At 53.5% G+C, this 26,261-nt stretch overlaps 2 protein-coding genes across 5 annotated transcripts in view; one reads left to right on the plus strand and one right to left on the minus strand.

The window, feature by feature from the left end:
• Positions 1-18,678, plus strand: part of CUL9 (cullin 9) — a 40,451-nt gene extending 21,773 nt beyond the window's left edge. For 2 of the 4 annotated variants that reach the window (XM_055134883.1, XM_055134882.1), the window contains 19 exons: positions 16-125; positions 202-384; positions 497-657; positions 908-1,410; positions 10,119-10,264; positions 10,374-10,503; positions 10,664-10,863; positions 11,612-11,862; positions 13,091-13,430; positions 14,753-14,893; positions 15,131-15,295; positions 16,067-16,230; positions 16,532-16,625; positions 16,905-16,979; positions 17,094-17,204; positions 17,283-17,400; positions 17,630-17,763; positions 18,198-18,274; positions 18,354-18,678. In XM_055134883.1, the coding sequence (XP_054990858.1) occupies positions 16-125; positions 202-384; positions 497-657; positions 908-1,410; positions 10,119-10,264; positions 10,374-10,503; positions 10,664-10,863; positions 11,612-11,862; positions 13,091-13,430; positions 14,753-14,893; positions 15,131-15,295; positions 16,067-16,230; positions 16,532-16,625; positions 16,905-16,979; positions 17,094-17,204; positions 17,283-17,400; positions 17,630-17,763; positions 18,198-18,274; positions 18,354-18,546 (3,296 nt within the window). In that variant the 3' untranslated portion in view covers positions 18,547-18,678. Of the gene's footprint in view, positions 1-15; positions 126-201; positions 385-496; positions 658-907; positions 1,411-10,118; positions 10,265-10,373; positions 10,504-10,663; positions 10,864-11,611; positions 11,863-13,090; positions 13,431-14,752; positions 14,894-15,130; positions 15,296-16,066; positions 16,231-16,492; positions 16,631-16,904; positions 16,980-17,093; positions 17,205-17,282; positions 17,401-17,629; positions 17,764-18,197; positions 18,275-18,353 lie in introns of those variants that run through there. The other 2 variants (XM_055134884.1, XM_055134885.1) reach the window with 2 other exon arrangements.
• A 126-nt stretch (positions 18,679-18,804) lies between these two features.
• DNPH1 (2'-deoxynucleoside 5'-phosphate N-hydrolase 1) lies at positions 18,805-25,349 on the minus strand. Its single transcript, XM_055134886.1, has 4 exons — positions 25,131-25,349; positions 20,115-20,183; positions 19,792-19,902; positions 18,805-19,717 (listed from the first exon to the last, which is right to left on the minus strand). Exons 1-4 carry the CDS (start codon positions 25,336-25,338, stop codon positions 19,569-19,571), a joined length of 537 nt encoding a protein of 178 aa, XP_054990861.1. The 5' UTR covers positions 25,339-25,349; the 3' UTR covers positions 18,805-19,568.
• Between the last annotated feature and the right edge of the window lie 912 nt (positions 25,350-26,261).

Genomic DNA, 26,261 nt, shown 5'->3' on the forward strand with positions numbered 1-26,261 from the left:
CCTTTGTCTCCCCAGTCAGCAAAAATAATAAGGGGCGGGAGCGGAGCCCCGGGCCGCCCCCAGTTCTTCCTAGCAGCAGCCTCAGGAACATCACCAAATGTTGGCAGAGCGTGGTGCAGCAGCAGGTGGGCAGCCTGGCGTGCCCCGCGGGGGGTGGGCTGTAGTCAGGTGACCGCTCATTTGCTTCTTTCTCTTTCCCAGGTCAGCCACTTTCTGGCTGCAGCCTGGAGGGCCCCTGACTTTGTGCCTCGTTACTGTAAACTCTACGAGTCTCTGCAGACTGCGGGCTCCGAACTCTTTGGGCCACGGGCAGCCTTCACCCTGGCTCTGCGCAACAGCTTCTCAGGGGCCCTGCTGCAGCAGTCTTTCCTCACTGCCGCCCACGTGAGTGCCCAGGCCTGCCTCCACTCTGATGCCCCCCACCCTTACCCCACACCCCACTTGTCTACCCTCTGCACCCTTGGTCACAGTCATGGTTTGCTCTGCTCTGTCCCAGATAAGCGAGCAGTTTGCCAGGCACATTGACCAGCAGATCCAGGGGGGCCTAGTTGGCGGAGTCCCTGGCGTTGAGATGCTAGGACAGCTTCAGCGGCACCTGGAACCCATCATGGTTTTGTCTGGGCTGGAGCTGGCCACAACCTTTGAGCACTTCTATCAGTGAGTGCAGGTCTGGAGAGAGAGGGGCCTGGGAGGCCTCCAGTCTACATAGGGAGCTGAGCTGAGGCTTACAGGGAAGGAGAGGGAGGAGCCGTGGCGAGGGGTGAGGAAGATGCAGGGGAGTGGGGAGGAAGGAAGAGGTGAGGTCAGGCCTAGGACTTGGCAGACTACAATGGAGGGGTGGGGGAGGCTGACCCCAGGCTGTGCCCAGGATCCCCCTGAGGCCGCCCCTGGGCTGTGTGTGCTGCAGACACTACATGGCGGACCGTCTCCTTGGCATGGGCTCGAACTGGCTGGAGGGGGCCGTGCTGGAGCAGATCGGCCTCTGCTTCCCCAACCGCCTCCCCCAGCAGATGCTGCGGAGTCTGAGCGCCTCCGAGGAGCTGCAGCGCCAGTTCCACGCCTACCAGCTCCAGCGGCTTGACAGGCTGCTTCTGGAGCAGGAGGATGAGGTGCAGGGCCTGGAAGAGGTGAGAGCCGGCGAAGCACAGGAGGGAACAGGAGAGCAGGAGATGAGAGCACATCAGGGAGCCCCAGGGCTTTGGGATCCTTCTGTCTCGCAGGAGGAAGAGGAGAAAGAAGAGGCTAAGAAAGAACTATTTCTCAATGATCCGAGTCCAACAGTGTCCATACTGGTCTTGTCCCCGCGCTGTTGGCCAGTCTCCCGTCTCTGCTACCTGTACCAGCCCCGAAAGTGCCTTCCTGCAGAATTCTGTGATGCCCTTGACCGCTTCTCCAGTTTCTACAGCAAGAGTGAGCAGGAGGCCATAGGGAGAGGAGATTGGAGATTTGGGTGAGGTTGGGGGAGGCAGTTGAGGACTCAAGATAGTAATGTAGATACGAAGAGGGGGGAAAAGAATTTTGGAGAAACAGTCTTGGGAAGGGTAGGAAAGTGTGCCTTCATTCTGGCACCTGTCTTTTCTCATTCCCTTCACCTTGGTATGAATTTGTTCTGTTTTTTTTACCAAATTTCAGTTTTATGCTTACTCTTTAGCCCTTTCAGACTTCTATTCAGGGTTATTCATTTCCCTCAGTATTGCTAGAGCTGTGTTTTACAAGGTTTTGTTTTTTGTTTAAGAACATTTTGTTGAGGTATGGTGAGTAGTCCAATAAAGTGTACAAATTTTTGTTTTCATTTGTGTGGTGAGGGGCAGGAGGCCACACCAAGAGATGCCCATGGACTATTCCTGGCTCTCTGTTCAGGAGTGATCCCCGGCAGTGCTTGGGGGTCCATATGCAGTACCAGACATTAACCATCTTTGGATGCATTACAAGGCCAGCACCTTAACTTCTGAATTAGCCCTCCAGCCCCTCAGGGGTACAGATCTTAATGTTCAGACTTAATGAATTCTATCCCTGTGCATCCACTCACCCTGGATTAAGATGTCAACTGACCCAAAGCCTTTTTTGTATCATTTCTAGTCAAACTTTTCTTGCAAGGGAAACCTTTATTCTCCCTATATCACCACAGAGTGGGATGTGGTTTGACCAGAGGAGCATGTTTGACCCTGCTGTCTGCGTGCTTGCACTTCCTCCACACGCTGGTGGAAGTGCGCCGCCTTCCTCTTGCAGGTGTTATGACTGTCCTTTTGCTTTGCCAAACACAATTTCATTGTATGAACATTGTTTCAGTTTCCTTCTGTGGATAGATATGAGAATGTTGCAGACGTGTTATTTCATAGTATCTTCATTATTCTTTTGAGTTTCCTAAGCATGTCTTTTTTTTTTGAAAAATTTTCAAACAAAATTCTGTTGTCTCTTTTGTTGTCACTTGCAGCTTTCATTTCATGGTGGCCAGAAAATATGGTTTCTCTACCATTTACTGAGCCTCTCTTTGTGACCTGGCAGATGATCAAGTTTTAGGATCTCTTTGTGAATCCCAAAAATGTGTATTTACTTTAATGGCAGTATACAGAAGTCTACCTAGTCTGCTAAATCAGCTTTGTCCTTTACATTACTCAGATCTTCTGTTACTTACTCATTTTTGTCTAGTCTATTACTAAGATGTGGAAATCTGTGATGGGTAGTGAATTTTAAAACTTATTGTTAATTTTGCTTTATATGCTTTCAACTTGGGGGCCGGAGCGATAGAGCAGCGGGTAGGGTGTTCGCCTTGCACGCAGCTGACCTGGGTTCGATTCCCAGCACCGCCAGGAGTGATTCCTGAGTGCAGAGCCAGGAGTAACCCCTGTGCATCGCCGGGTGTGACCCAAAAAGCAAAAAAAAAAAAAAACAAAAAAAAAAAACCTGTGACTGAGAAACTCAGTATTTTTTTTTGTTTTACTTTAAGCAATTTAGATCCAGGGACAAGTGGCTATTGGCTGCCATGATGGACTGTGCTTGTTTAGAGTCTTCTAAACATAATAATGAAGTGTTATTATATTATTATAAAGTGACTTTTCTAGCAAAGCTTCTCTCAAACTTCTGTTCTTGGTGGGGTGGCTTGGTGTGGGTAAGCTTGGTGTGGGGGTGGGGGGGTTGACCCTCATGCTGCTGCTGAGGTGCCAGGGATCGATCCCAGCACACCCATGTGTGCATTATCCCTTTGAGCATCTTCCCAGCCCTGACAGGCTCATTTGTTTCTAGAATGAGTGATACGCCAACTTTCTTCAGTTAGTATCTCCCTAGCCTCACTGTTTGGGGGTTGGTAGTTTTTCCAGTTCCCTTGTTATAGTAAAATATGACTAGCATGCTTTCCCATTTTACTTATTTAAATGTAGAGATCAGTTATTCTTTTATTGAAGCATTTATGTGGGACAGGGAGATGGCTCCAAGAACTGGAGTGTTCCTGGAGCAGTGCTGTGATGGGGGATCCCTGGCACTGCATGGGTCCTCCTTCATTCCCCCCTGCTCTGCTGGCATTTTTTTTTTCTCTTTGGGTCACACCCGGCAATGCACAGGGGTTACTCCTGGCTCTGCATTCAGGAATTACTCCTGGCAGTGCTCAGGGGACCATATGGGATGCTGGGATTTGAACCCGGGTCGGCCACATGCAAGGCAAACACCCTACCCGCTGTGCTATCGCTCCAGCCCCTCTGCTGGCATTTTGTGGGTCCCCTGCCAACACCATGTTGGCAGTATTGCCCCTCCTTAACACCGCTGGGAGTGGCCCCAAAAACATTAAAATGTCTTATTTGGGAGTTAAAGATGTATCTCCCTAACACCAGGCCCTAGGTTTAATCCCTACACAAATATTTGGAAATAATTTCAAATATACAAAAAAATGGTAAGAACCTGTATACCTTTTACCCAAGTTACCCTTTTCCTTTTGATTTTGTTTTGGGGCCAGTACTCCCAGGGGTACCTGGCTTGGGGGTCTCAGTGGTACTCGGGGAACTGTGGGAAACTGGCAGTATCAGAAATGAAGCCTGGACTTCCTTTGAGCAAGACTTGTGTGCTGGGCCTCAAATGTACCTTTTACTATTTTACTGTTTGCTCCTTTTGGATGTATGTGTAGATTTACATACTTATACATATGTAGTTAGCATATGCCTCATTTTTCCCTGAGCCATTGAGAATAAATTACATAGCTGGTAGTTCACCGCTAAATTCTTAAATGCATATTTCCTAGGAACGAAGCACTGCTCATTTCTCAGTGTTGACAACAGCATTCATATAATACGAGTCTCCTTTTTCAGATCTCAGTTTAGTCAGTTGACCCCCATGCTATCTTTAATTTCCTTTTTGGCCATGCCTGGGATCAGAACCCAGTTCCCACATAGGCTTGTGTTGAGCCATGCACCTGACCCTCAAGCTGTCTGCTGTGGCTTTCCCCGAACCCCTCCCTTTTGCTGTTGTTGAGATAGCCTTCAGGAGTTACACTCCCGGGTTGTGATACTGAGGATCCTACCAGTCGCCTCACCCCTGCAAAGGCAGGCCACTGTCATTGAGCCACATCCCTAGTGCCCTGGATTTTTTGGGGCCACCATACCCAGCCAGTGCTCAGGGCTGACTCCTGGCTCTGTGCTTGGGAATCACTGGGCACTACTTCAGGGACCATATACAGTGCTGGGAGTCAGACTGGGGCCAGCTGTGTGCAAGGCAAGTGCCTTGTCTGCTATATGATTTCTTTTTGATTTTTTTATTTTCTTCAAGCCCGGGTCAAGCCACAGGCTAGGATTTGCAGTTACGTTTGGGGGTCCTGTCTTCCTTCGCCTTTATTCTGGAGTAATTCCTCAGCCTTTATTTTTCATGAATTGACTTTTGTTTTGTTTTTTGGGCTTCATCCAGCGGTGCTCAGGGGTTACTCCTGGCACTGCACTCAGGAATCACTCCTGGACCTTATATGGTGCCAGGGATCAAACCTAGGGCAGCCACATGCTAGACAAACGCCCTACCCACTGTACTATCTCTCTGGCTCCCCAAAATGAATTGATTGACGTTTTATGAAGTGTATATATAGTTCTTTCCAATTTTCTGAATGGTTCCTGATTTTCAGTTTCTATATTTTCTTTTGGCTAGATTCCGGTTATACTGAGTAAGTATACTGAGTAAGCTGCTCAGGATATGCTATCTGGAAGTACCTAGTTTTCATCCGTCCTTCATTCATGGTGTTAATTTTGGCAGCTTGGTCTGTAAATGGGTTGCTTTCTCTTCTATAATTCTTGCTCCCTCTGTGTGTGCTGCATGCACACACACACACACACACACACACACACACACACACACACACACTGCTGCTGTTAGTGAATAGTACATTTGGATAGATACCTGAATATACCACACCAGTATTCTGCTCTCCTCAGAATTTCCCTACTATTTCACTTTTTTTTTAGTCTGGTTTCTGTCTCTGTAGTGGGGTTGGGGGACACGGTGGTGCTGTGGGCTGAGCTTGGAGCTGTGTGCTTGCCAGGCATGTACCCAACCACTGAGTCATCTTTCCTGACTCATTTTCCTTGTAACTTTGCCATAGCGCTATAATCTGGTTATGTGCCTTGTAAATTCCTAGAATTGGGTTTTGTTTGTGTTTAAAATGGATTTTTTAACTTTAAAAGAATCTGAGGTACTGTGATTTTAAATATTTGTTTTTGTCCCACACCCTCTGGTGCTTGGGACTTATTCTGGCTCTGAGCTTAGGGATCACTCCTGGTAGGCCTGGGAGACTGTAGGAGGGCCAGGAATCGAACCTAGGTAAGTCACATACAAGGCAAACTCCCTACCTTCGGTACTGTCACTTTGACCCCTTATAGAAATCATCCCCACCCTACTGTTTTTGGGTTGGCAGGGCACATCTGTTGATGCTCAGGGTTTACTTTTTTTTTGTTTTTGTTTTTGTTTTTGGGTCATACCCGGCGATGCACAGGGGTTGCTTCTGGCTCTTCACTCAGGAATTACCCCTAGTGGTGCTCAGGGGACCATATGGGATGCTGGGATTAGAACCTGGGCCGGCCGCGTGCAAGGCAAACGCCCTACCCGCTGTGCTATCACTCCAGCCCCTCAGGGTTTACTCTTGACTCTGAGCTCAGGGATCATTCCTGGTCACCTGGGACCATATGGGATGCAGAAATATAACCTGGATGGGCCGTATGCAAGTCAAGTGCTCCACCTGTTGTACTCAGCCTAGAGATTTATCGTATTTTGTTGTTGTTGTTTGCTTGTTTGGTTATTTTGGGGCCACACCCAGCGGGTGCCCAGGGGTACCTCTGAGCTCTGCACTCAGGAATGCACTCTCTGCACTCACTCCTGGTAATGCTTTAGGGAACCATATGGGATGCCAGGGATCGAACCCAGGTTGGCTACATACAAGGCAGGCGCCCTCCCCACTGTATCATCACTCCAGCCTCTACAGTATTCTTAATGGTGCTTTTTCCCTTGTACATCATTCCAGCACATGCCCCTTGCCATGCGCCCGCCTTCCTCCCCAAGGTTTTCTGTTTCCCTCCCTCCCAGCCCCCCACCAAATTCAGTTTTGTGGATCAGTTCTCCTTTTGTGTTTCCTTTGTCCCTTTGTTGCTACCTCGCTGTGATCTTTTTTTTTTCTTTTTGGGTCACACACTTTGGGGTTACTCCTGGCTCTGCAGTCAGAAATTTCTCCTGGTGGTGCTTGGGGGACCCTATGGGATGCCAGTGATCAAACCTGGACCTTGTGCAAGGCACACACCCTCCCTGCTATACTGTCGCTCCGGCCCCAGCCTTTTGCAGTTTGTTATCTGCCCTCTTACTAAGTTTCTTTAGGTACTTTGTTCTCTTTTATCTTTTTTTATTGAGGCACTGTGGTCTAGAATACTGTTAACAATAGTGTTGCCAGCACCACAGCCACCACTGGGACCAGGGCACCAGTGTCCCCAGACCCTCTCATTCCTACCACCTCATCATCATGCCTTTGACAAACTCAGTTCTTCTGTCCTGCTGTTCACGGGCTGTTTTCATCCCTTTCTTTATTATGTTTATTTATATTTCACATATATCCACATATATATCGCTTGAGCGGGTAGGGCGTTTGCCTTACATGCGCCGGACCTGGGTTCAATTCCTCCAACCCTCTTGGAGAGCATGGCGAGCTACCAAGAGTATCCTGCCCACACAGCAGAACCTGGTAAGCTACCCGTGGCATATTCGATATGCCAAAAACAGTAACAACAAGTCTCACAATGGAGACGTTACTGTTTCTCGCCCAAGCAAATTGATGAGCAAAGGGATGACAGTGATACAGTGACAGTGATATTCCACATATGAGAGACCATTCTCAGTCTGTCCCCCTCACTCCGACTGCACACAACACGATACTCTTATTCCAACCACATAACAGAATGCCAAAGCTCAGTAGTATTCCATTGTGGATACCAATCACAATTCTTTTTTTTTTTCTTTCTGGGTCACACCCAGCAATGCACAAGGGTTACTCCTGGCTCTGCACTCAGGAATTACTCTTGGCGGTGCTCGGGGGACCATATGGAATGCTGGGAATCGAACCCGGGTCGGCCGCATGCAAGGCAAATGCCCTACCCACTGTACTATCACCCAAACCCTCACCAGTCACAATTCTTTGTAGGTTTTGTTTTTGTTTTTTTAGTTTTTGGGTCACACCTGGCAATGCTCAGGGGTCACTCCTGGCTATGCACTCAGAAATTATCCTAGTGGGTACTCGAGCATCGTATGACAGAAACACAAGCACAAAAAGTTGTATGTCTGTAACTGTACCTCACGGTGATTCACTAATAAAAAAAATGAAAAAAAAAAAAGAAATTATCCGGTGGTATTTGCGGAACCATATCAGAGGTCAGGTATTGAACCTGGGGTTAGGCGTAAGCAAGGCAAGTGTCCTGTGCCTGTACCATCTCTCCTGCCCTCCTCTCACAGTTTCTTTTATCTAATCATCTACTCTTGGGCACTTGGATCATTTTCAGGTCTTGGCTATTCTGAACAGCACAACAGTGAACATAGGCATGCAGATACCTTCTTTAAAATATTGGATAGATGCCAAGAAGTGAGATTGCTGAATCATATGGAAACTTCCTTCATAGTTTTTTTTTTTTGCTCTTTTTTTTTTTTTTTTCTTTTTGGGTCACACCCAGTGATGCTCAGGTCCTGGTTTTGCACTCAGAAATTATTCCTGGCGGTGCTTGGGGGACCATATGGGATACCGGGGATCGAACCCAGGTCGGCCGCGTGCAAGGCAAACGCCCTACCCGCTGTGCTATCGCTCCGGCCCCCTTTCATAGTTTTTTGAGAAGAGTCCAGTCCTCTGCCACAGTGGATAATGGTTCCTTTCCCACCACATACCCACCAGCACTGGTTGGTTGTTCATGTTTCCCTGATGGTATTGAGGTTTTTTTTTAATTATTGAGGGACTGGAATGATAGCACAGCGGGTAGGGCATTTGTCTTGCACTGGCCAACCTGGGTTCTATTCCTCGGTCCCTCTCGGAAAGCCTGGCAAGCTACTGAGAGTGTCCCACCCACATGGCAGAGCCTGGCAAGCTACCCATGGCGTATTCGATATGCCAAAAACAGTAACAACTCTCACAATGGAGACGTTACTGGTGCCCTCTCAAGCCAATTAATGACAGTGCTACTTTATTGAGGATTCCTACAGAGCACACACGTTGCATTTGGTTATATTCTGTCTGTCATCTCCCTTTATCTATTGGTTCCTGTCTTCGCCTTCTCCTTCCCCTTCCCTATTCTCAGTCATTGGTGGGGGAACCAAGATGGTTTGCCAAAAGAGACGCATATAGGGCAGATTTGCTGAGTGTTTGCATCCGCAAGTGGTGTCCCCCAGTCCTCTATTTTTTCCTAGGTAGTTACCCCTACCACCACCAGGCAGCGTGTTGCCTGACTGTGATTTGAGTTGAATCAGTGACTTGTCAGACCCATCAGCCTGATATCTGTCCCAGATTCCATTCTCTGCTTAAGTGTATATTTTCAGGAGTGGCTCCTAACTGGGCCTTTTCCCTGCCCTTTTTTTCACTGATACACTGGAATTCTTTCTCTACCAAGAGAAGCTTTTACATCTACTTTCACTTACCCAACTTACGCTTATCCTGAAGGCATAGGAAAAACAGGAACCGTTCATCTTAGCCTTTATTTTGATGCAGTTTTCAAAGTAACGTGTTGAAAAAAAAATAATGTGTTGATTCTCCATCCTCCAGAATGTCAGTGATATTTTGGCCACTACTGGCAATGCTCAGGGGGTTACTCCTGTCTTTGCACTCAGGAATTATTCCTGGTGGTACTCAGGGGACCATGTGGGACAGCAGGGATCGAACTGGGTTGGCCACTTGCAAGACAAACACTCTTCTCATTGTATTATGGCGCCAATCCTGAGATTTTTCTGTTTTAATGTATCGTTGTGAACTGGGTGCCCTTATTTAAAACTGGGTTTTAAATATTTCATGGTTGAATCCATTCATCATAGCTGTCATTTTATTGATGTTCAAGTGGTCCCTTCTTTAACCAGTATACCTCTGTGTATGAGTCTGTGTGTATATATCTTTGTGTGTATCCACATGTCTGTGTGTATATCTTTGTGCATGCATGTGTGTCTGTTTGTGCTCTTTGTGGTCTGTGTGTGTTTATGTGTAATGCCTTTATGTTTCTGTGCATCTGTGTGTATGTGTCTGTGTGTGCCCCTGGCAGGCTCTTTGGACACTTTCCCTTTGAGGGCACCCTCACATTCTAACAAGAGTGGGCATCCAGGCTGACTGCGTGCAGAGGAACAGTGGGTCTGGAAAGCAGGCAACTCCTTGTGTGCCCCCAGACCCCACGTCTGGGGGCTTTCTTGGAGCCTGCCTGCACAGGGCCAGGCTGGGGGTGGGAGCCACGGGGCTAGTCAGAGAGGTGGATGGAGAGGGCTTGCTTACACAGGAAGGCAGCCCAGGCACCGGTGTGTCTGTTGACGTGGGGGCCCTTCTCCCCTGAGAAATGAGCATGAGCAAAAATCAATTAATGGTGTACCCTTAGCTCAGCCACTAACCTTGTCTCCTCCACTCCTGCCCCCGCTGTCTCCCGAACACTTCCCAGGCCAGAACCATCCGGCCCTGGACGTGGGGCCCCATCGGAGGCTGCAGTGGACGTGGCTGGGCCGGGCGGAGCTGCAGTTCGGGGACCAGACCCTGCACGTGTCCACGGTGCAGATGTGGCTGCTGCTGCACTTCAATGGGAGAGAGGTGCCCGGGTCTTTTGCCCCCACCTGCCTTTCCCTACTCCTTTGCCTTTCTCGGGACTGTCTGCCCAAGGGTCCCCCCTCAACCACCATCAATGGTTCCTCCTTGCCAGGAGATGTCGGTGGAAAGTTTGCTGGAGAATTCTGACCTCACTCCCGAGCTGCTGCTTCAGGCCCTGACACCCCTCACCTCCCATCACGGCCCTTTGACCCTGATGGAGGGCCCAGACCTGCCTCCTGGAGGTAGGTTTCCTCCTTCCCAGCTCTCAGCCTTTGTTCCTGGGGCGGGGGCATGCAGGATAAGGGGGACCGTGTGTGGGGGCATGCACATGGGAGCCTCCTTACCCCACTCGTCTGCCCCTCCCCTTCTCGGATCACTGACTGGGGTGGGGTGGTTTGCCAGGGGTGTTGCGGCCCCGGGTGCCCGAGCCTCAGCCGGACAGAGACACACTGTGGCTGCTGCCGCCTCAGAAATACCTGAACGTAGAGAAGGACGAGGGCCGAACCCTGGAGCAGAAGCGGAACCTCTTAAGCTGTCTTCTGGTCCATATTCTCAAAGCCCATGGACAAACGGGCCTCCACATTGACCAGCTGGTTTGTCTGGTAGGCTTGGAGGGGCCTCCCAGAGGTGAGGGAGGGAGCCGTGCTGGGGGAGGGGTGCCCACCGGGACACACACTGCTCTGAACAGCAGGGTGACAGTCTCAGCGTTCTTAATTGTTTTGGAGCCACACTCAGCTGTGCTCAGGGCTTACCCCTGACTCTGTGCTAAGGGATCACTCCTGGTGAGCTCATGGGACTCAGTGGGGTGCCGGGGATTAAACCACGGTCAGCTGCATACGGGGTCAGCATCCTCCCTGCTATACTACGGCTCTGGCCCAAGAGAATTTTCTAGTCCTGTCTGGTTGGAGACAAGCCAGACCATGAACTAAGTCCTTCCCGCAATGTCGGTGTGATTGAGCCACTTGATCCAAGCAGTGTGTGATGTAAAGAAGGGGTGCTGCCACTGCCGTCATGCTCGTTGTACAGTAGGACAGTGAGGCCGAGGGTTGCGGAGTGGCTCCAGTGGCTGCACACACAGGTTTTGCGTGCAGGAATCCTGATTTAACCCCTTACACCTTGTGGTTCCCTGAGCACTGCTAGGAGCGACCTCCAAGCACAGAGCTGGGAGTAGCCCCTGAGCACCATCAGGTGTGGCCAAAGCCCAAACAGGAAAAGCAAAAAAGAAAAGGAGAGCAAGGTCAAGAGTGAGTGGCCGACCCACCCACCCACTGAGCTCAGTCAGGCGCTGAGCTCAGCAGGTGGCATTGATGGGGCCCCTCTGATCTGCCTGCACCCTCTCTTCCCCTCCAGGTGCTGGAGGCCTGGCAGAAAGGCCCGAACCCGCCCGGCAGCCTGGGGCGTTCAGTGGCCGGGGGTGTGGCGTGCAGCAGCGCCGATGTCCTGTCCTGCATTCTGCAGTTGCTGGGCCAGGGCTATGTGAAACGGAGTGATGACCGGCCCCAGATCCTCTTACTTGCCACCCCGGAGCCCACAGGACCCTGCCAGGGCCAAGCAGACATCCCCTTCTGTAGTGACCAGAACCCCAAGACCTCCAAGCCGAGGTGACTGTCCCCACCACCTCCTTTGATTTCTAGTCAAGGGCCCTCCTCTCTCCAATCTGCTGAAAACCAGCTCTGTGCAGACACACATGTTCCTTTCTAGATGGTTTCCATATCCACAATTGTCAAATACAAAACCTGTATGGGTTGAGTGTTACTGGCCATTCTGCTCAGTGAAGTATCCAAACTCTGGTGATATTTATTTATTTATTTATTTTTTGAGGTGGGGGTGGACATATCCAGCAGTGCTCAAGGTTTATTCCTGGCTCTGTGCTCAGGGATCATTCTTGGTGGGGCTCAGGACTATACAAGGTGCCAGGGATTGAACCCAGGTCGGCTGCATGCAAGGCAAGCACCCTAGCTGCTGTACTCTCTCTCCAACCCCCAAACTCTGGTTTTGAGGATGCTGGTTCTAAATCAAGAAATCTATTTGTCTTAAGGTGTCCCTAGTCATTAGTTTGTGCCTGAGAGTTTTTAGTTGTTTTTCTGGGTTTTTGTTTTGTTTAGGGGCCACACCCAGTGATGCTTTTCACTCCTGACTGTGTACTCAGGGATCACTCCTGGTGGGCTCAGAGGACCAGATGGGGTGCTGGGGATCGAACTCAGGTTGGCTGCGTGCAAGGCAAGCACCATCTGTGCTGCACTATCGCTCCGGCCAGCAGAGAACTTTTTACAGCCAGTCCACTTATAGAAGTTGTTTGGGCACTACTTACTTTTGGGGAGGGAGCACTTGTGCCAATCCTGCAGTGTTGGAGAACCCAGGCCATTTCTGGTGGTGCTTGAGGGTCCCATGGGTGCTAGTAAACAAACCCAAGGCCTGCGGTGGGAGGCTCTTACTCTGCTGCTGAGCTCCAGCGCCAGCCCCTGGGCATAGCCCTTCTCACCTACTTCCCATGCATGTGAGCTGAGTTTTTCCTCACTCCAGTGTGCCCGCACAGCCTCGAGGGCGCCCTCCACACCCTGAATCCAGGCTGCTGGCCCTGGGCCCCTTGCCATTGTGCTCAGCATTTGGGGTGGGGCCTCGAGGGCCAGCTAGCAGTGCCCTGAACACTGGATCTCGGCGGTGCCACTAGCAGCCACCACCCTTCGCTGCCTGTGAGTGCTGTGTGTATGTCGGGGGGCTCCGCGTGGCCGGGGCCTTGAGGTGGCTGGAGCCCTCATGGTTAGGTAGCTGCGGCCCAGCGGAGACACAGACGAGGGAGGCTGACCACTGGCTCTTCTCTACTGCCAGCCCTGAAGCTGTGGCTGCCCTGGCATGTCTGCAACTGCCCGCGGGCCGCACCATGAGCCCCCAGGAGGTGGAGGGGCTGATGGAGCAGACGGTGCGCCGGGTGCAGGAGACGCTCAGCCTGGAGCCCGACGTGGCCCAGCACCTTCTGGCTCATTCCCACTGGGGGGCTGAGCAGCTGCTGCAGAGCTACAGCGACGATCCTGAGCCCCTGCTGCTAGCCGCCGGTCTTCGTGTCCCCCAGGCCTCCCCTGCCCGCCCTGACCACTGCCCAGTCTGCGTCAGCCCCTTGGAGACTGGCGATGACTTACCCGCCCTCTGCTGCTCGCATTTCTGCTGCAAGGTGAGACCCTGCACTCTTTCCCTCCCCTCCCCTCCCGTGCTCCCCATGCTCCAATGCTCTGTCCCTCCCTCCTCCTTCCTCCCCTTGCTCCTCCCTGTACTTCTCCCTCCTCGCTACCTCCCTCTCTCCTCTCCCTTCTTTCCTTGCTCCTTGTACTTCTCCCCACCCTCCTCCCCACGTTCCTCCTTGTGCTCCCCATACTCTGATTCTCTCTACTCTCCCTCCTCCCCTTGCTCCTCCCTGCACACCTCGACCCACCCACTCCCACCCCCTTCTAGCATACTCAGCCTCTGGACCCCTCTCGCCTGGTCTGTCTCAATCCCTCTCACACCACGTTAGCAGCATCTGTAAATAGTAGCCCTTGCCTGGGCACTTTTAGGGGTTTCACTAGGTCCAGATAGAGGTGACAGTGGTTCTCAAACTTTGCATGCTCCTGTTTCTTCTCCAAAATGCAAACATGGTACATTTCGTCTCCCGTTCATCTCTGCTCACGTGACCATAAAATGGGTTTTTGTTCTGTTTAGTCTTTTCCTTTGAATAAAAGTAGTCCAGTGAAGGGCCTCCTGTTAATCCTGGAGCTTTGACACCGTTGTACTGTTCCCCCCTGGGCACTCATTTTGGGAAGTCAGGCAAATGTGGTGTGGGGGGTAGGGGCTATAATACAGGGCCTTAGGAGACTGCACTGACAGACTGCAAGTCAGGACTACAGAGCAAGCCAGGTGGGTAATGACCTGGCCCAGTCAGTGCCTCTAAGCTGGGAAGATTCCAGTGACTGGGGTGCATGAACACCAATTGGGATCTGAGGGATACAGCAGGCGAGTATGTTTGGGGGAGGAGTCTGGGGAGGCATCAGGCCAGGCCCCAGTGGATGCTGGGCCAGCATGCTCTGGGTCAGGGTAACTCCCCCTCCCCCCCACAGCCCAAGCCTGGCTACATCTTAGAACATGACTCTCCTATTTGTGATTCTCCTTAGCCATCCCTTCTCCATCTTTCCCAGCTGAACCCATGGAGGCCGCCACAGTGGGAAACCTCCCTCACGCGCAACTGAGGCCATGGGGGCTTAGTTAGTGCCCAGGAGACTGTGGTACCTGAGAAGCAACTCTCCTCCTACCCCTCCTCTGCCATCCTAGTCTTTTTGTTGTTGTTTTGTTTCGGGGACACCTGGTGATGCTCAGATGTTACTCCTGACTCTGCACTCAGGAATTACTCCTGGCAGTGTTCAGGGGGACCAGACTGGGTGCCGGGTATCAAACTTGGGCCAGCTGCACATGCATGAAGCTCCCTCCCCACTGTACTATCACTCTGGCCCCATTACCCCCCAGCCTTGCTGGAATGAGTACCTGACCACTCGCATTGAGCAGAACCTTGTGCTGCACTGCACCTGCCCGATCGCCGACTGCCCTGCCCAGCCCACCGGGGCCTTCATTCGGGCCATCGTCTCCTCACCGGAGGTCATCTCCAAGGTACCCCTCCTCAGAGAGGCTCAGCACATCACTCTGTGTATGTGTGAATGTGTGTGTTGGGGGCTGTGGTGTTCCAGCACATCACCGTGTGTGTGTGTGTGTGTGTGTGTGTGTTGGGGGGGGGGTCTGAGGCTCCAGCACATCACCGTGTGTGTGTGTGTGTGTGTGTGTGTGTGTGTGTTGGTGGAGTCTGGTGTTCCAGCTGGGCTTCACCTTGTGGTTCCTCTATCCCTGCAGTACGAAAAGGCCCTCCTGCGGGGCTACGTGGAGAGCTGCTCCAACCTGACCTGGTGCACCAACCCCCAGGGCTGCGACCGTATCCTGTGCCGCCAGGGCCTGGGCTGTGGGACCACATGCTCCAAGTGCGGCTGGGCCTCCTGCTTCAACTGCAGCTTCCCTGAGGTGGGTGGTGCCCACCAGTCCTGAAAGCACACAGCCCGGAACACGCCTGCATGCACACAAACACAGATGGCATCAAGCATACATGCACGTGCACACACAGCCCTGAACACATGCAAACACAGCTCTGAATGCACATGCGCACACACACAGCCATGAACACACATGCACCTGCACACAGCCCTAAATACACATGCAAACACAGCCCTGAACACATGTGCAAATATAGCCCTGAATGAACATGCACACAAACACACACAGTCCTAAACACACATGCTAACACACAACCCTGAACACATGCACACACGCACGCACATGGTCATAAGCATGCATGCAAGCCCTAAACATGCAAACATGTATGCACATGCACACATATGACCCAGGCGTGCACAATTATGCACACAGGCCCAAACACATGCACGTGACCCTGATGCACAGGTGGCCCTAAGCATGAACATACATATGTGCAGACACAAGTACACACATCTCTGAGTACATACATCCATATATGCATACACATGAGCACACACATCCCTGAGCACTCATGTCCATATATGCACACACAAGTACACGCAGCCCTGAGCATGCATGACCATGTATGCATACATAGCCCCAGCATGCACACATGGGCATTCCACCTCCTATAATTCTCTACCTCCCCTGTGAGCTCTGGGTTGCTCCCCGGAGGCTCCCAGGCCCCCCACCCTTCCATGAACAGCATCCTTGTGTTGCCTGAGAAGGGCCGGATGGTGCCCTCACTGTCTTCCTCCCCAGGCTCACTACCCTGCCAGCTGTGGGCACATGTCGCAGTGGGTGGACGACGGCGGCTACTATGACGGCATGAGTGTGGAGGCCCAGAGCAAACACTTGGCCAAGCTCATCTCCAAGCGCTGTCCCAGCTGCCAGGCGCCCATCGAGAAGAACGAGGGGTGTCTGCAGTAAGAAAGAGGGGCAGTTGTGGGCCGAGGGAGGGGAGGCTTGGCCTAAGGAAGCAGCAGTGGGAGCCTGCTTCCTCGCCCACACCCCAGAACCCTGGCTCTTGCAGTCCCAGCCCTACTCCTAGGGGTCACCCCATGGGGGCGTGATTCAGAGGCAGGGTGGGTGGGATTCAGAAGGATTGGGGGTGAGGAGGCTGTAGGGGCAGAGGGTGGGGCTTCTCCATGGTAGCTCCAGGCCCCTGGACTTTCTGCTGTGACCTAGCCAGGGCAGGGCCCTGTGACCGGCTGGCCTCCTCCCTAGCATGACGTGTGCCAAATGCAAGCATGGATTCTGCTGGCGCTGCCTCAAGTCCTGGAAGCCGAACCATAAAGACTATTACAACTGCTCTGCCATGGTAAGGGGGGCCCAGGGGCCAGAGCAGCTGGGCAGCCAGGATGGTATGCTACCATGGGCCCTGGACGTCAGGGGCCGGTGGACAGTGGGCCTGAGAGTTCTGTCCTGGGAGGGCAGTGCAGTGCCTGCAGCCCAGGCACTGGGGAGGCCCGCCAGCACCACAGCAAAAACTGTCAGGAAGCCAGCCTGCTGAACGCGCTGCCATCACCCACTTCTGAGGGTTTGTCTGACAGGGAATCCCCGGACCCCAGCCCAGAACCCCTCATTGCGCCCTCCCCAGGTCAGTAAAGCTGCTCGCCAGGAGAAGTGCTTCCAGGACTATAACGAGAGGTGCACATTCCACCACCAGGCCCGGGTGAGCAGGGGGCTGTCAGGTGGGGGGCACTCACAGCTGCTGGGATGGCTGCTGTGGGTGGGTGGGGGCTGGGGGCAGTTGGGCAGGCAGAGCTGAGCCTCTGCTCCCACCCAGGACTTCGCTGTGAACTTGCGGAACCGCATCACCGCCATCCATGAGGAGCCCCCACCCAGATCCTTCACCTTCGTCCATGACGCCTGCCGGGGACTGGAGCAGGCCCGGAAGGTGGGGATAGTGGGGAGAAGGGTGTACGCGGGAGACCTGGCCGGCCAGAGGGGCTCCAGCTGACGGGGACTCCCTCAGGTGCTGGCCTACGCCTGCGTGTACAGCTTCTACAACCAGGACACGGAGCACATGGACGTGGTGGAGCAGCAGACGGAGAGCCTGGAGCTGCATACGAACGCCCTGCAGATCCTCCTGGGTGGGCTGCCCCTGCTCCCCAGGGTTCCCACTGCGCTCAGCCCGGGCACGTCCTTCCGTGCCTGCTCACTGCTGGCTGAAATGAACTGTGGAAGGGGGCGGCGGGCAGTAAAGTTGTGGCGGGAGGCACCCACAGGTACAGCTCCTGGCTGGCCTTTCCGAGTGGGCGTGGACCCTGGGAGGATGGGGTGCGCAGGGGCATGGAGGGGAGCCGTGTGCTGTGCCTGCAGAGGAGGCCCTGCTACGGTGCCGAGACCTGGCCGCATCCCTGCGCCTGCTGCACGCCGACAGCCTCAACACAGGCCTGGAACTGCTGCGGCGCATCCAGGAGCGGCTGCTGGCCATCCTGCAGCATTCCACCCAGGTGTGTACACCAGGGCATGAGCCCACTCAGGTGCCTGCGCGGGGTGTCCCTGGCACCCCTGGGAACTACTCTCAGATTAGACTTCCCAGATAGGGGATCAGAATCCCAGGAGTCCCCGGCCGGAGAGATAGGACAGCGGGCAGGGCCCTTGCCTTGCATGTGACCCACCCAGGCCCAATCTCTGGCACCCCATGGGGGCCCCCCCACCCCCTGGGCACTGCCAGCAGTGATCCCTGAGTGCAGAGGCAGCAGTCAGCCCTGAGCACCTTCTGTCTTGAGTGCACTTGTGGACACTGAGTCCTGGGGCAACCCTGGTTCCATGGAGAGTCTGCTGGAGTAACTTCTCAGCTCAAGCACACAAGTTGGGTGGGAGAGGACAGAGCTGGGGGTGGGGGCTTGGCAGCACCCCCAACACCCTCCCTGTTCCCTCTCAGGATTTCCGCGTGGGGCTCCAGAGCCCATCCTCAGAGGCTCGCGAGGTGAAGGGCTCCAACGTGCCAGGCAGTCATCAGTGAGTGTCGGGCAGAGCCCCGGTGGGCAGGTGAGGGGGCACGCGGGGGAGGGGGGCTGAGTGTGACCTCCCCCTCTAGGCTACTGAGGGTCTTGGGCCTGGAGGTGGATGAAGAGGAGGAGGAAGTGGAGGAGGAGGAGGAAGAGGAGGTGCATGACTGGCAACAAGGAGACTTTGACAGCTTCTCTGACGACGAGGAGTCGGAGAACCTGGACCGAGAGACTTTCTTCTTTGGGGATGAGGAAGAAGATGACGATGAGGTTTATGACTGAGGTGCGCAGGGCACAGGGAGCATTTGTAGCCCCCATGGTGAGGAATCACCCCACCCTCATTCGGGGGTGGGGGGGAAGCCATTTCCCAGCAGCACCTTCTTCTGTTTACTCAATAAACTATTTTCCACATAATCCCACAGGCTGCAGCATCCCCACGGGCCAGCTTCTGCTCCCGACCCCCACCTCTGCACTGTTGCTTGGTGTCGGTCTGAGATATTGTGACTGGAGGCAGTACTGGTGGCAGGGTTTCACATGTACAGTATGCCGGTACCACACTGCCAGCAGTGAGCCCCTGCCCAGCCTGTCTCCCACCCACTGTTGCTTTACTCTTAGTGGATTTATTTTTCCTTTCCTTTCTTTTTTCTTTTTTTCTGTGGGGGCACCACACCCGCCGCGCTCAGGGCTTACTCCTGGCTCTGTATTCAGGGATCACCACTGGTGGTGCTCAGTCATGCCTTAATCCCTTGAACAGGGCTCACTCCTGTTGACCTGCCCCTAGGTGCTGGGGATGGTACTTGGGGTCTGTGCGGGTTTGTCTCCCGTGGGGATCAAATCCAGGGTGTCATACATGCCACGCACATGGAGCTGCAGCCCCGCATCCCCGTGGAAGGCCTGAAGCGGGGCGGTGGGCCTGAGCTGATCAGGGAAGGGGCCCTGCGAGGCTGCCTGGCTGCAGAGGAAACAAGAATGGCCAGCCAGCTGCCTTCCTTCACACTCCGCAGATCCCTGCATCTCAAGAAGGAGCAGAGGTGCAGACAGAAGGGATGTTGAGGGGTGTCTGCCCCTTATTCACGCTCAGAGAGCAAATGAGAACTAGAAACACACCTTTAATTCTTGTTGTTGCTTTTGGGCTGCTTTTGGTGCTCAGGGCACACTCCTGGCAGGGCTCGGGGGACCATGTGGATGCCAGGGGTCAAACCCAGACCAGGTACATGCCAAGATAAGTGCCCGACCCACTGTACTGTTTGCCACAGCCTCTTAATGGGGAGCTGGGGCCAAGAAGCATCTAACACAGTATGACGTCAAGCAGTTGAGTCCGGGGTGGCCGCCGCCTGCTCAGGAGGGTGGGCCTCGAAGTACCGGTCCAGGGTGGCCTCCACCTCGCCCTCCTCATAGTCCCACACCTGGAAGCGAGTGTCATCCACCGCGCCCCGAATCATGGCTGAAAGCACTGCAGAGACAGAGGAAGATGAGGGAACCGCCCTCCCTGCCCCATGTGCCCCCTGCCCCTTGCTGAGTGCTCACCTCGGCCAGACTGAGGGCGGAACAGGCATAGGATTTGCTTGTTGAGGGCCACGGCTCGGCCCAGCTCGTAGCCCACACCCAGGGAGGGCTGGGTCACCTCTGCCACCACCACTGGGAAGAAAGATGAGCAGAGGGTGCCACAGTGATAAGACAGTGGGGGAGGCATTTGCCTTGCACATGGCACCCCAGATGCCCACCCGTCAAAAAAAATGAGCCAAGGTGAGAGGGGCAGGAGGGAGGAGGTGACAGGGTAATTGTGGGATGTGAGGAGCTCGCCTCACACCTAGTGGTGTTTGACCAGGGGAGGGGAGGGTCACACTCACCATCTGCCTGCTGCAGCCAGGTCAGGTCCCGCTCATGGATGAGCCTGTCACCCTCTACAGCCTCCTCCCCTGCCATGGAGAGAACAGTGGTCAAGGCCAGGGCCGTCAGCACTCTGCCCTTCTCTAGCAGCCAGCCCAGCAGCACAGGGCCAGATGGACTGGAGCCTGCACAAGGTGGGCTGTGATGGGGCTTGACAGCTGTGAAGTCAGCTGCAGCCCGTGAGGGTGAGAGGGAGAGGGCCTGGGTTTGGGGAATGGGCAACAGGTGTGAGAGCCTGGGTGGGGCCAGGAAAGGAATGGCAGCACCCAATATGGTGCCCAGAACCGCCTGAGGACTGGATGAAAGCTCCTGCCGGGATTCCTCCTGGCCTCAGCGTCCAGTGTTGGGACCCACCAAAGCAGGCTGCAGAGGGGCCTGGCCTCCCGGCTCAGCAGAATCTACAGCCCCATGCCAGGTGCTCTGCAAAAAAAGGGGCCTTCAAGACAGTTCCCCTCAGGGAACCTTAGAGCAAATCTAAGTGGGAGAAACCAGGCCCTCTGGACCTTGAGCAGTGACCAGAAGCCTCACCATCTGTGGAGCACACAGATCCGTCCTATGCGTCCCCACAGTCTGATAGTTTGCTTTTCTTTGGGATTTGGAGGCCCTAAATGGCCCTGCCTGGGGTTATTTGGTCTCTGTGCTTAGAACGATGCTCAGGGGGTATAAGTAGTGCCAAAGATTGAACCCAGGGGTCTGGAGCAATAGCACAGCAGGTAGGGAGTTTGCCTTGCAGGTGGCCGACCCGGGTTCGATTCCCAGCATCCCATATGATTCCCTGAGCACCGCCAGGAGTAATTAATTCCTGAGTGCAGAGCCAGGAGTAACCCCTGTGCATTGCCAGGTGTGACCCAAAAAGCAAAAAAAAAAAAAAGGATTGAACCCAGGTTGGCCTCATGCAAGGCAAATGCTCTACTCTTTACTACCTCTCTTGCCCCTGTGTGTTACTTTTTTTTTTTTTTTTTTTGCTACATCCAGCAATACTCAGAGGTTACTCCTGGCTCTGTACTAAGGGTTCACTCCTGGAGGGTTCAGGAGACCACATGGGTTGCTGGGGATCTAACCCTGGCCATGTGCCAGGCAAGCACCCTACCTGCTGTTCTATCGCTCCAGCCCCTTACGTTACTTTAACCCCCAAAATAGTAAAATGATACTAAGGTAGCATCAAAAATAATAAAACAGGGGCTGGAGTGATAGCACAGCGGGTAGGGCGTTTGCCTTGCACGCGGCCGACCCGGGTTCGAATCCCAGCATCCCATATGGTCCCCCGAGCACCGCCAGGAGTAATTCCTGAGTGCATGAGCCAGGAGTGACCCCTGTGCATTGCCGGGTGTGACCCAAAAAGCAAAAAAAAAAATAAAAAAATAAAATAAAAAAAAATAAAACAGTAGGAGCTGAAGCAATAGGACAGCAGGTACAGCATTTGCCTTGCACTTGGCGATCCCGGGTTAAATCCCCTTAATTCCTTATGGTCTCTGAGCACCAGGAATGACCCCTGAGCACAGAGTCAGGAGTAACCCTGAGCATTATTGGGTGTGGCCCTCCAGAACAATAAAACTAATATAAAACACAATCATGACTTTAACCAAGGAGGTTTAAAAATCCACAAAAAATAACACACTTATAAAAGAATTATAAAAACAAATGGAAGTATCCTGGGCTCATGGATTAAAAACTATTATTACTATGTTCATACTACCTAAATCATCTATAAATTCACAACAATCCCTGTCAAGATGGCATTTTTTTGGGGGGGGGAGTTGGGTCACACCCAGTGATGCTCAGGGGTTACTCCTGACTCTACATTCAGGAATCGCTCCTGGCGGTGGTTGGGGGTCCATATGGGATAACAGGGATCAACCTGGGTTGGCCACATGTGAGGCAAATGCCCTACCCACTGTACTATTGGTCCGGCCCTGAGATATTTCTATTAAAGTAGAAAAAAAATCTTAAAATGTGGCTTCCCCATAGGAACCACACAAAGGCTCTGAATTACCAAAACAATTCTGAGAAAGAACAAAGGAAGAGACATCACATTTCCTGACTCCCAGCTACGTTACAAAGTATAGGATCAAAACAGCATGGTACCAGGAGCTGGAGACCTAGTACAGAAAGTAAGGTACTTACCTTGCACTTTGCCAGCCCGGGCTCAATCCCTGGTATCCCATGTGGCCCTCCGAGGACCATGAGAAGTGATCCCTGAGCACTGGCTGCTTGTGGCCCAAAAACCAAAATAAAAATCTAAATAAAAATGTGCCCCCCCTAGCAAGTGCTACAACCCAGTGTACATGCACCATGAACAAGAGCGGGTGGTCCCTGGTCACTGTAACAGCAGCAAGAGGGAAGGGAAGGGAAGTGAGCCACCTAAGTGGAAAAGAAACAGTGAAAGAAACTCGGTCAGAAAGACTGGGAGTACATGCTCTGCATGCAGAAGATCCAGCTCGCATCCCTCAGCACCACCAGGGAGTGACCCCTGTGCACCAAGCCAATAGTAGCCCGAGCACAGCAGCTGTGGCTCAAAACCTGAAAAGTGACACCTCTACCCCAATAAAAAGTGTTCTTCCTCGGGAGGTGGCTCAAAGTGCTGAGCAGTGCCCCACATGCAAGCAGCCCAGCTTAATCCAGTATGTCTCCACCGCACCCCCAGCACGGAGTAAGCCACCCACCCACTCTCCCACCAGCCTGCTCTTGGGTATGTTTTTGGTTTTTTGTTTTGCTTTTTGGGTCACACCCAGCGATGCTCAGGGGTTACTCCTGGCTTTGCACTCAGGAATTACTCCTGGCGGTGCTTGGGGGACCATATGGGATGCCGGGGATCGAACCCGGGTCGGCCGCGTGCAAGGCAAACGCCCTACCCGCTGTGCTATCTCGCTCCAGCCCGCTCTTGGGTATGTTTAAAACTGTAAGGAAATGCGAAGGGGTCTCACACCATGGAAAGAAAACTTTTCTTTCTCCCCTCTTTTTTTTGGGGGGGCGGACCAACCCAGTGGTGCTAGGGCTTACTTTAGGCTCTGCTCAGGAATCACTCTAGGTGGTGATCAGGGGACCCTTTGTGATGCCAGGATCGAACCCAGGTTGGCCACATGAAAGGTAAGCACCCTACCCACTGTACTATCATTCTGGGCCTTTTCTTTGCTTAAAAAACAAAATGAAACAAAAAACCTATATGAGGTGAAGATATTAACAAGCTTAGGGATAAGCATTTCACGACATTATGCTGTAATCATCCAGCCACTAACTAGGCAGCACGCTAAATACACACTGAGGATGTCAACCAGCTCAATACAGCTGCGTGCTATGGGAGGGCAGGCTCAGGCCTGGAGAAAGGGCTGGAGGTAGGGAAGGGCAGAGCACATCCCCACAGGGCTGAGCTGAGCACCAAGAGACGTAGCATGTGTGTGATAGGGAGTATGTGTGTGTGACAGGTATGTGTGTGATGAGGGTGTGTGAGACAGATGTGTGTGTTTGAGATGTGTGTGTTTGACAGATGTGTGAGACAGGTGAGCAGCAGGGGTGTATGTTTCTGTGTGACAGGTACTTGTGAGTGATGGGTATGTGTGAGTGATGGGGGGTATAAGTGACAGGTGTGAGTGACAGGTGTGTGTGTGTCCCGGGTGTATGACAGGGGTGCTGCATGTGGCGGGTGTGTGACACAAGTGTGTATGACAGGTGTGTGATGGGTGTGAGTCATAAGTGTGTGACAGGAGTGTGTGATGATTATGTGTGTATGGCAGGGGTGTGTGTGTTTGTGAGTGGTAGGGGTGTGTGATGGGTATATGTATGTGAAGGGATGTGTGTATGAGTTACAGGGGTGACAGGTATGACAGGGATATGTGTGAGTGGCAGGGATGTGTGTTAGTGACGGGTGTGTGACAGGGTGTGTGTGAGTGGCAGGGGTGTGTGTGACAGGTGTGGGGGAGTGGCAGGGATATGTGTGACAGGGCATGTGTGAATTGCAGGGGTATGTTTGTGACGAATGTGTGAGTGGCAGGGGTGTATGAGTATGTCAGGTGTGTGAATGGCAGGGGTGTGTGTGAGTGACAGGTATGTTGAGTGGCAGGGGTGTGTATGACAAGGGTGTGTGAGTGGCAGGGTTGTGTGTGTGACAGGACGTTTGTGTGTGAGAAGGGTGTGTGAGTGGCAGGATTGTGTGTGTGTGACAGGGTGTGTGTGACCGGCAGGGGTGTGTGTGACAAGGATGTGTGTGTGAGAAGGGTGTGTGTGTGGCAGGATTGTGTGTGTGTGACAGGGTGTGTGTGACCGGCAGGGGTGTGTGAGAAGGGTGTGTGTGTGTGTGTGTGTGTGAGAAGGGTGTGTGAATGGCAGGATTGTGTGTGTGTGACAGGGCGTGTGTGACCAGCAGGGGTGTGTGTGACAAGGATGTGTGTGTGAGAAGGGTGTGTGTGTGTGTGTGTGCGAGAAGGGTGTGTGAGTGGCAGGATTATGTGTGTGTGACAGGGCATGTGTGACCGGCAGGGGTGTGTGTGACAAGGATGTGTGTGTGTGTGTGTGCGTGTGCAAGAAGGGTGTGTGAGTGGCAGGATTGTGTGTGTGACAGGGCGTGTGTGACCGGCAGGGGTGTGTGTGACAAGGATGTGTGTGTGAGAAGGGTGTGTGTGTGTGTGTGCGCGAGAAGGGTGTGTGAGTGGCAGGATTGTGTGTGTGTGACAGGGCATGTGTGACCGGCAGGGGTGTGTGTGACAAGGATGTGTGTGTGAGAAGGGTGTGTGTGTGTGTGTGTGTGCGAGAAGGGTGTGTGAGTGGCAGGATTGTGTGTGTGACAGGGCGTGTGTGACCGGCAGGGGTGTGTGTGACAAGGATGTGTGTGTGAGAAGGGTGTGTGAGCGGCAGGGGGTTTGTGACAGGGCGTGTGTGAGTGGCAGGGGCGTGTGTGACAAGGGTGTGTGGGGGGTGTCCGGCGCCCCCGAGGCCGGCAGGGTGAGGGTCAGGGTGCCCGCCCGCCGCGTCCCGGGCCTCACCGCGCGCGCCCAGCTCGGCGGCCGCCACGTGCTCGGTGAGCACCGCCCCGAAGCGCCGCAGCCGCGCCACGATCCGCGCGTACAGCGCCCGGTCCTCGCGGCCGCCCCGGATGCTCCCGCAGAAGTAGAGCGCGCGGCGGCCCGGCGCCCCCCGCACCCCCGGCGCCCCCAGCTCCCCGCGGCCCCCAGCCGCCTCCGCTGCAGCCATCGCCGGCGCGCCTGGACACGTGACCCTCAGGCGGGGGCGGGGCGGGGCAGGCGGGGGGCGGGGATAGGTGGGCCGCGCGGGGCTAGGGGCGGGGCAAGGGCGGCGGGGCGGGGCTAAGGGGCGAAGAGGAGAGGCGGCGGGGGTGTGTGAGTTGAGGGTCCGGAGAGGGAGGCGGAGGGAGGGGAGTCGGGGCGGGGGAGGTGGCGGGTGCGCAGGTCCCGAGTGCGGACGCGGAGGGGAGGGTGTGGAGCACGCGGCCTCCGGGCGACCTCACCTGGAAATGCGGACCATTGTGGGGCATGGGAACCCCCGGGATGGGACCTGCTGCCTCTGGACTTTTTGTTTGTTTGGGTGCCACACCCAACTGTGCTAGAGCTGACTACTGGCTCTGTGCTCAGGAATCACTCCTGGCGGGGCCCCGGGACCCCACCCACTGGATTATGTCTCGGCTGCCCTCCTGTACTTTTTTTAAAAATTTTCCTGAAGTTGGAGCTGGAGTGATAGCACAGCGGGGAGGGCGTTTGCCTTGCACGCGGCCAACCCGGGTTCAAATCCCAGCATTCCATATGGTCCCCTGAGCACCGCCAGGAGTAATTCCTGAGTGCAGAGCCAGGAGTAACCCCTGTGCATCGCCAGGTGTGACCCAAAAATAAAAAATAATAATAATAAAATAAAAATAAAATGAAATTTTCCTGAAGTTAATTTTGATTTCAGTTTTTCAAAACTAGATGTCACAAAATCATTTTTTATGAGCTAACTCATGTTTTCTTTTTTTTATATTTTAAAAAAATTTTTTTTATTAGTCACTGTGAGGGTACATTTACAGATTTACATACTTTCGTGCTTCTGTTTCAATCATACAATGCTCGAGAACCCATCCCTCCACCAGTGCCCATTCTCCACCACGGATGACCCCAGTATCC

The sequence above is a fragment of the Sorex araneus genome, chromosome 4 (genome assembly GCF_027595985.1).
Source record: "Sorex araneus isolate mSorAra2 chromosome 4, mSorAra2.pri, whole genome shotgun sequence".
NCBI classification, from domain to species: domain Eukaryota; kingdom Metazoa; phylum Chordata; class Mammalia; order Eulipotyphla; family Soricidae; genus Sorex; species Sorex araneus.

Coding starts and splice junctions, on each gene's coding strand:
- DNPH1 (XM_055134886.1), bottom strand. CDS start 25,338: ATGGCTGCAGCGGAGGCGGCTGGGGGCCGCGGGGAGCTGGGGGCGCCG. Junction 19,903..20,114: donor CTGGCTGCAGCAGGCAGATG/GTGAGTGTGACC, acceptor CTTTCTTCCCAG/TGGTGGTGGCAGAGGTGACC. Junction 19,718..19,791: donor CCGCCCTCAGTCTGGCCGAG/GTGAGCACTCAG, acceptor CTGTCTCTGCAG/TGCTTTCAGCCATGATTCGG.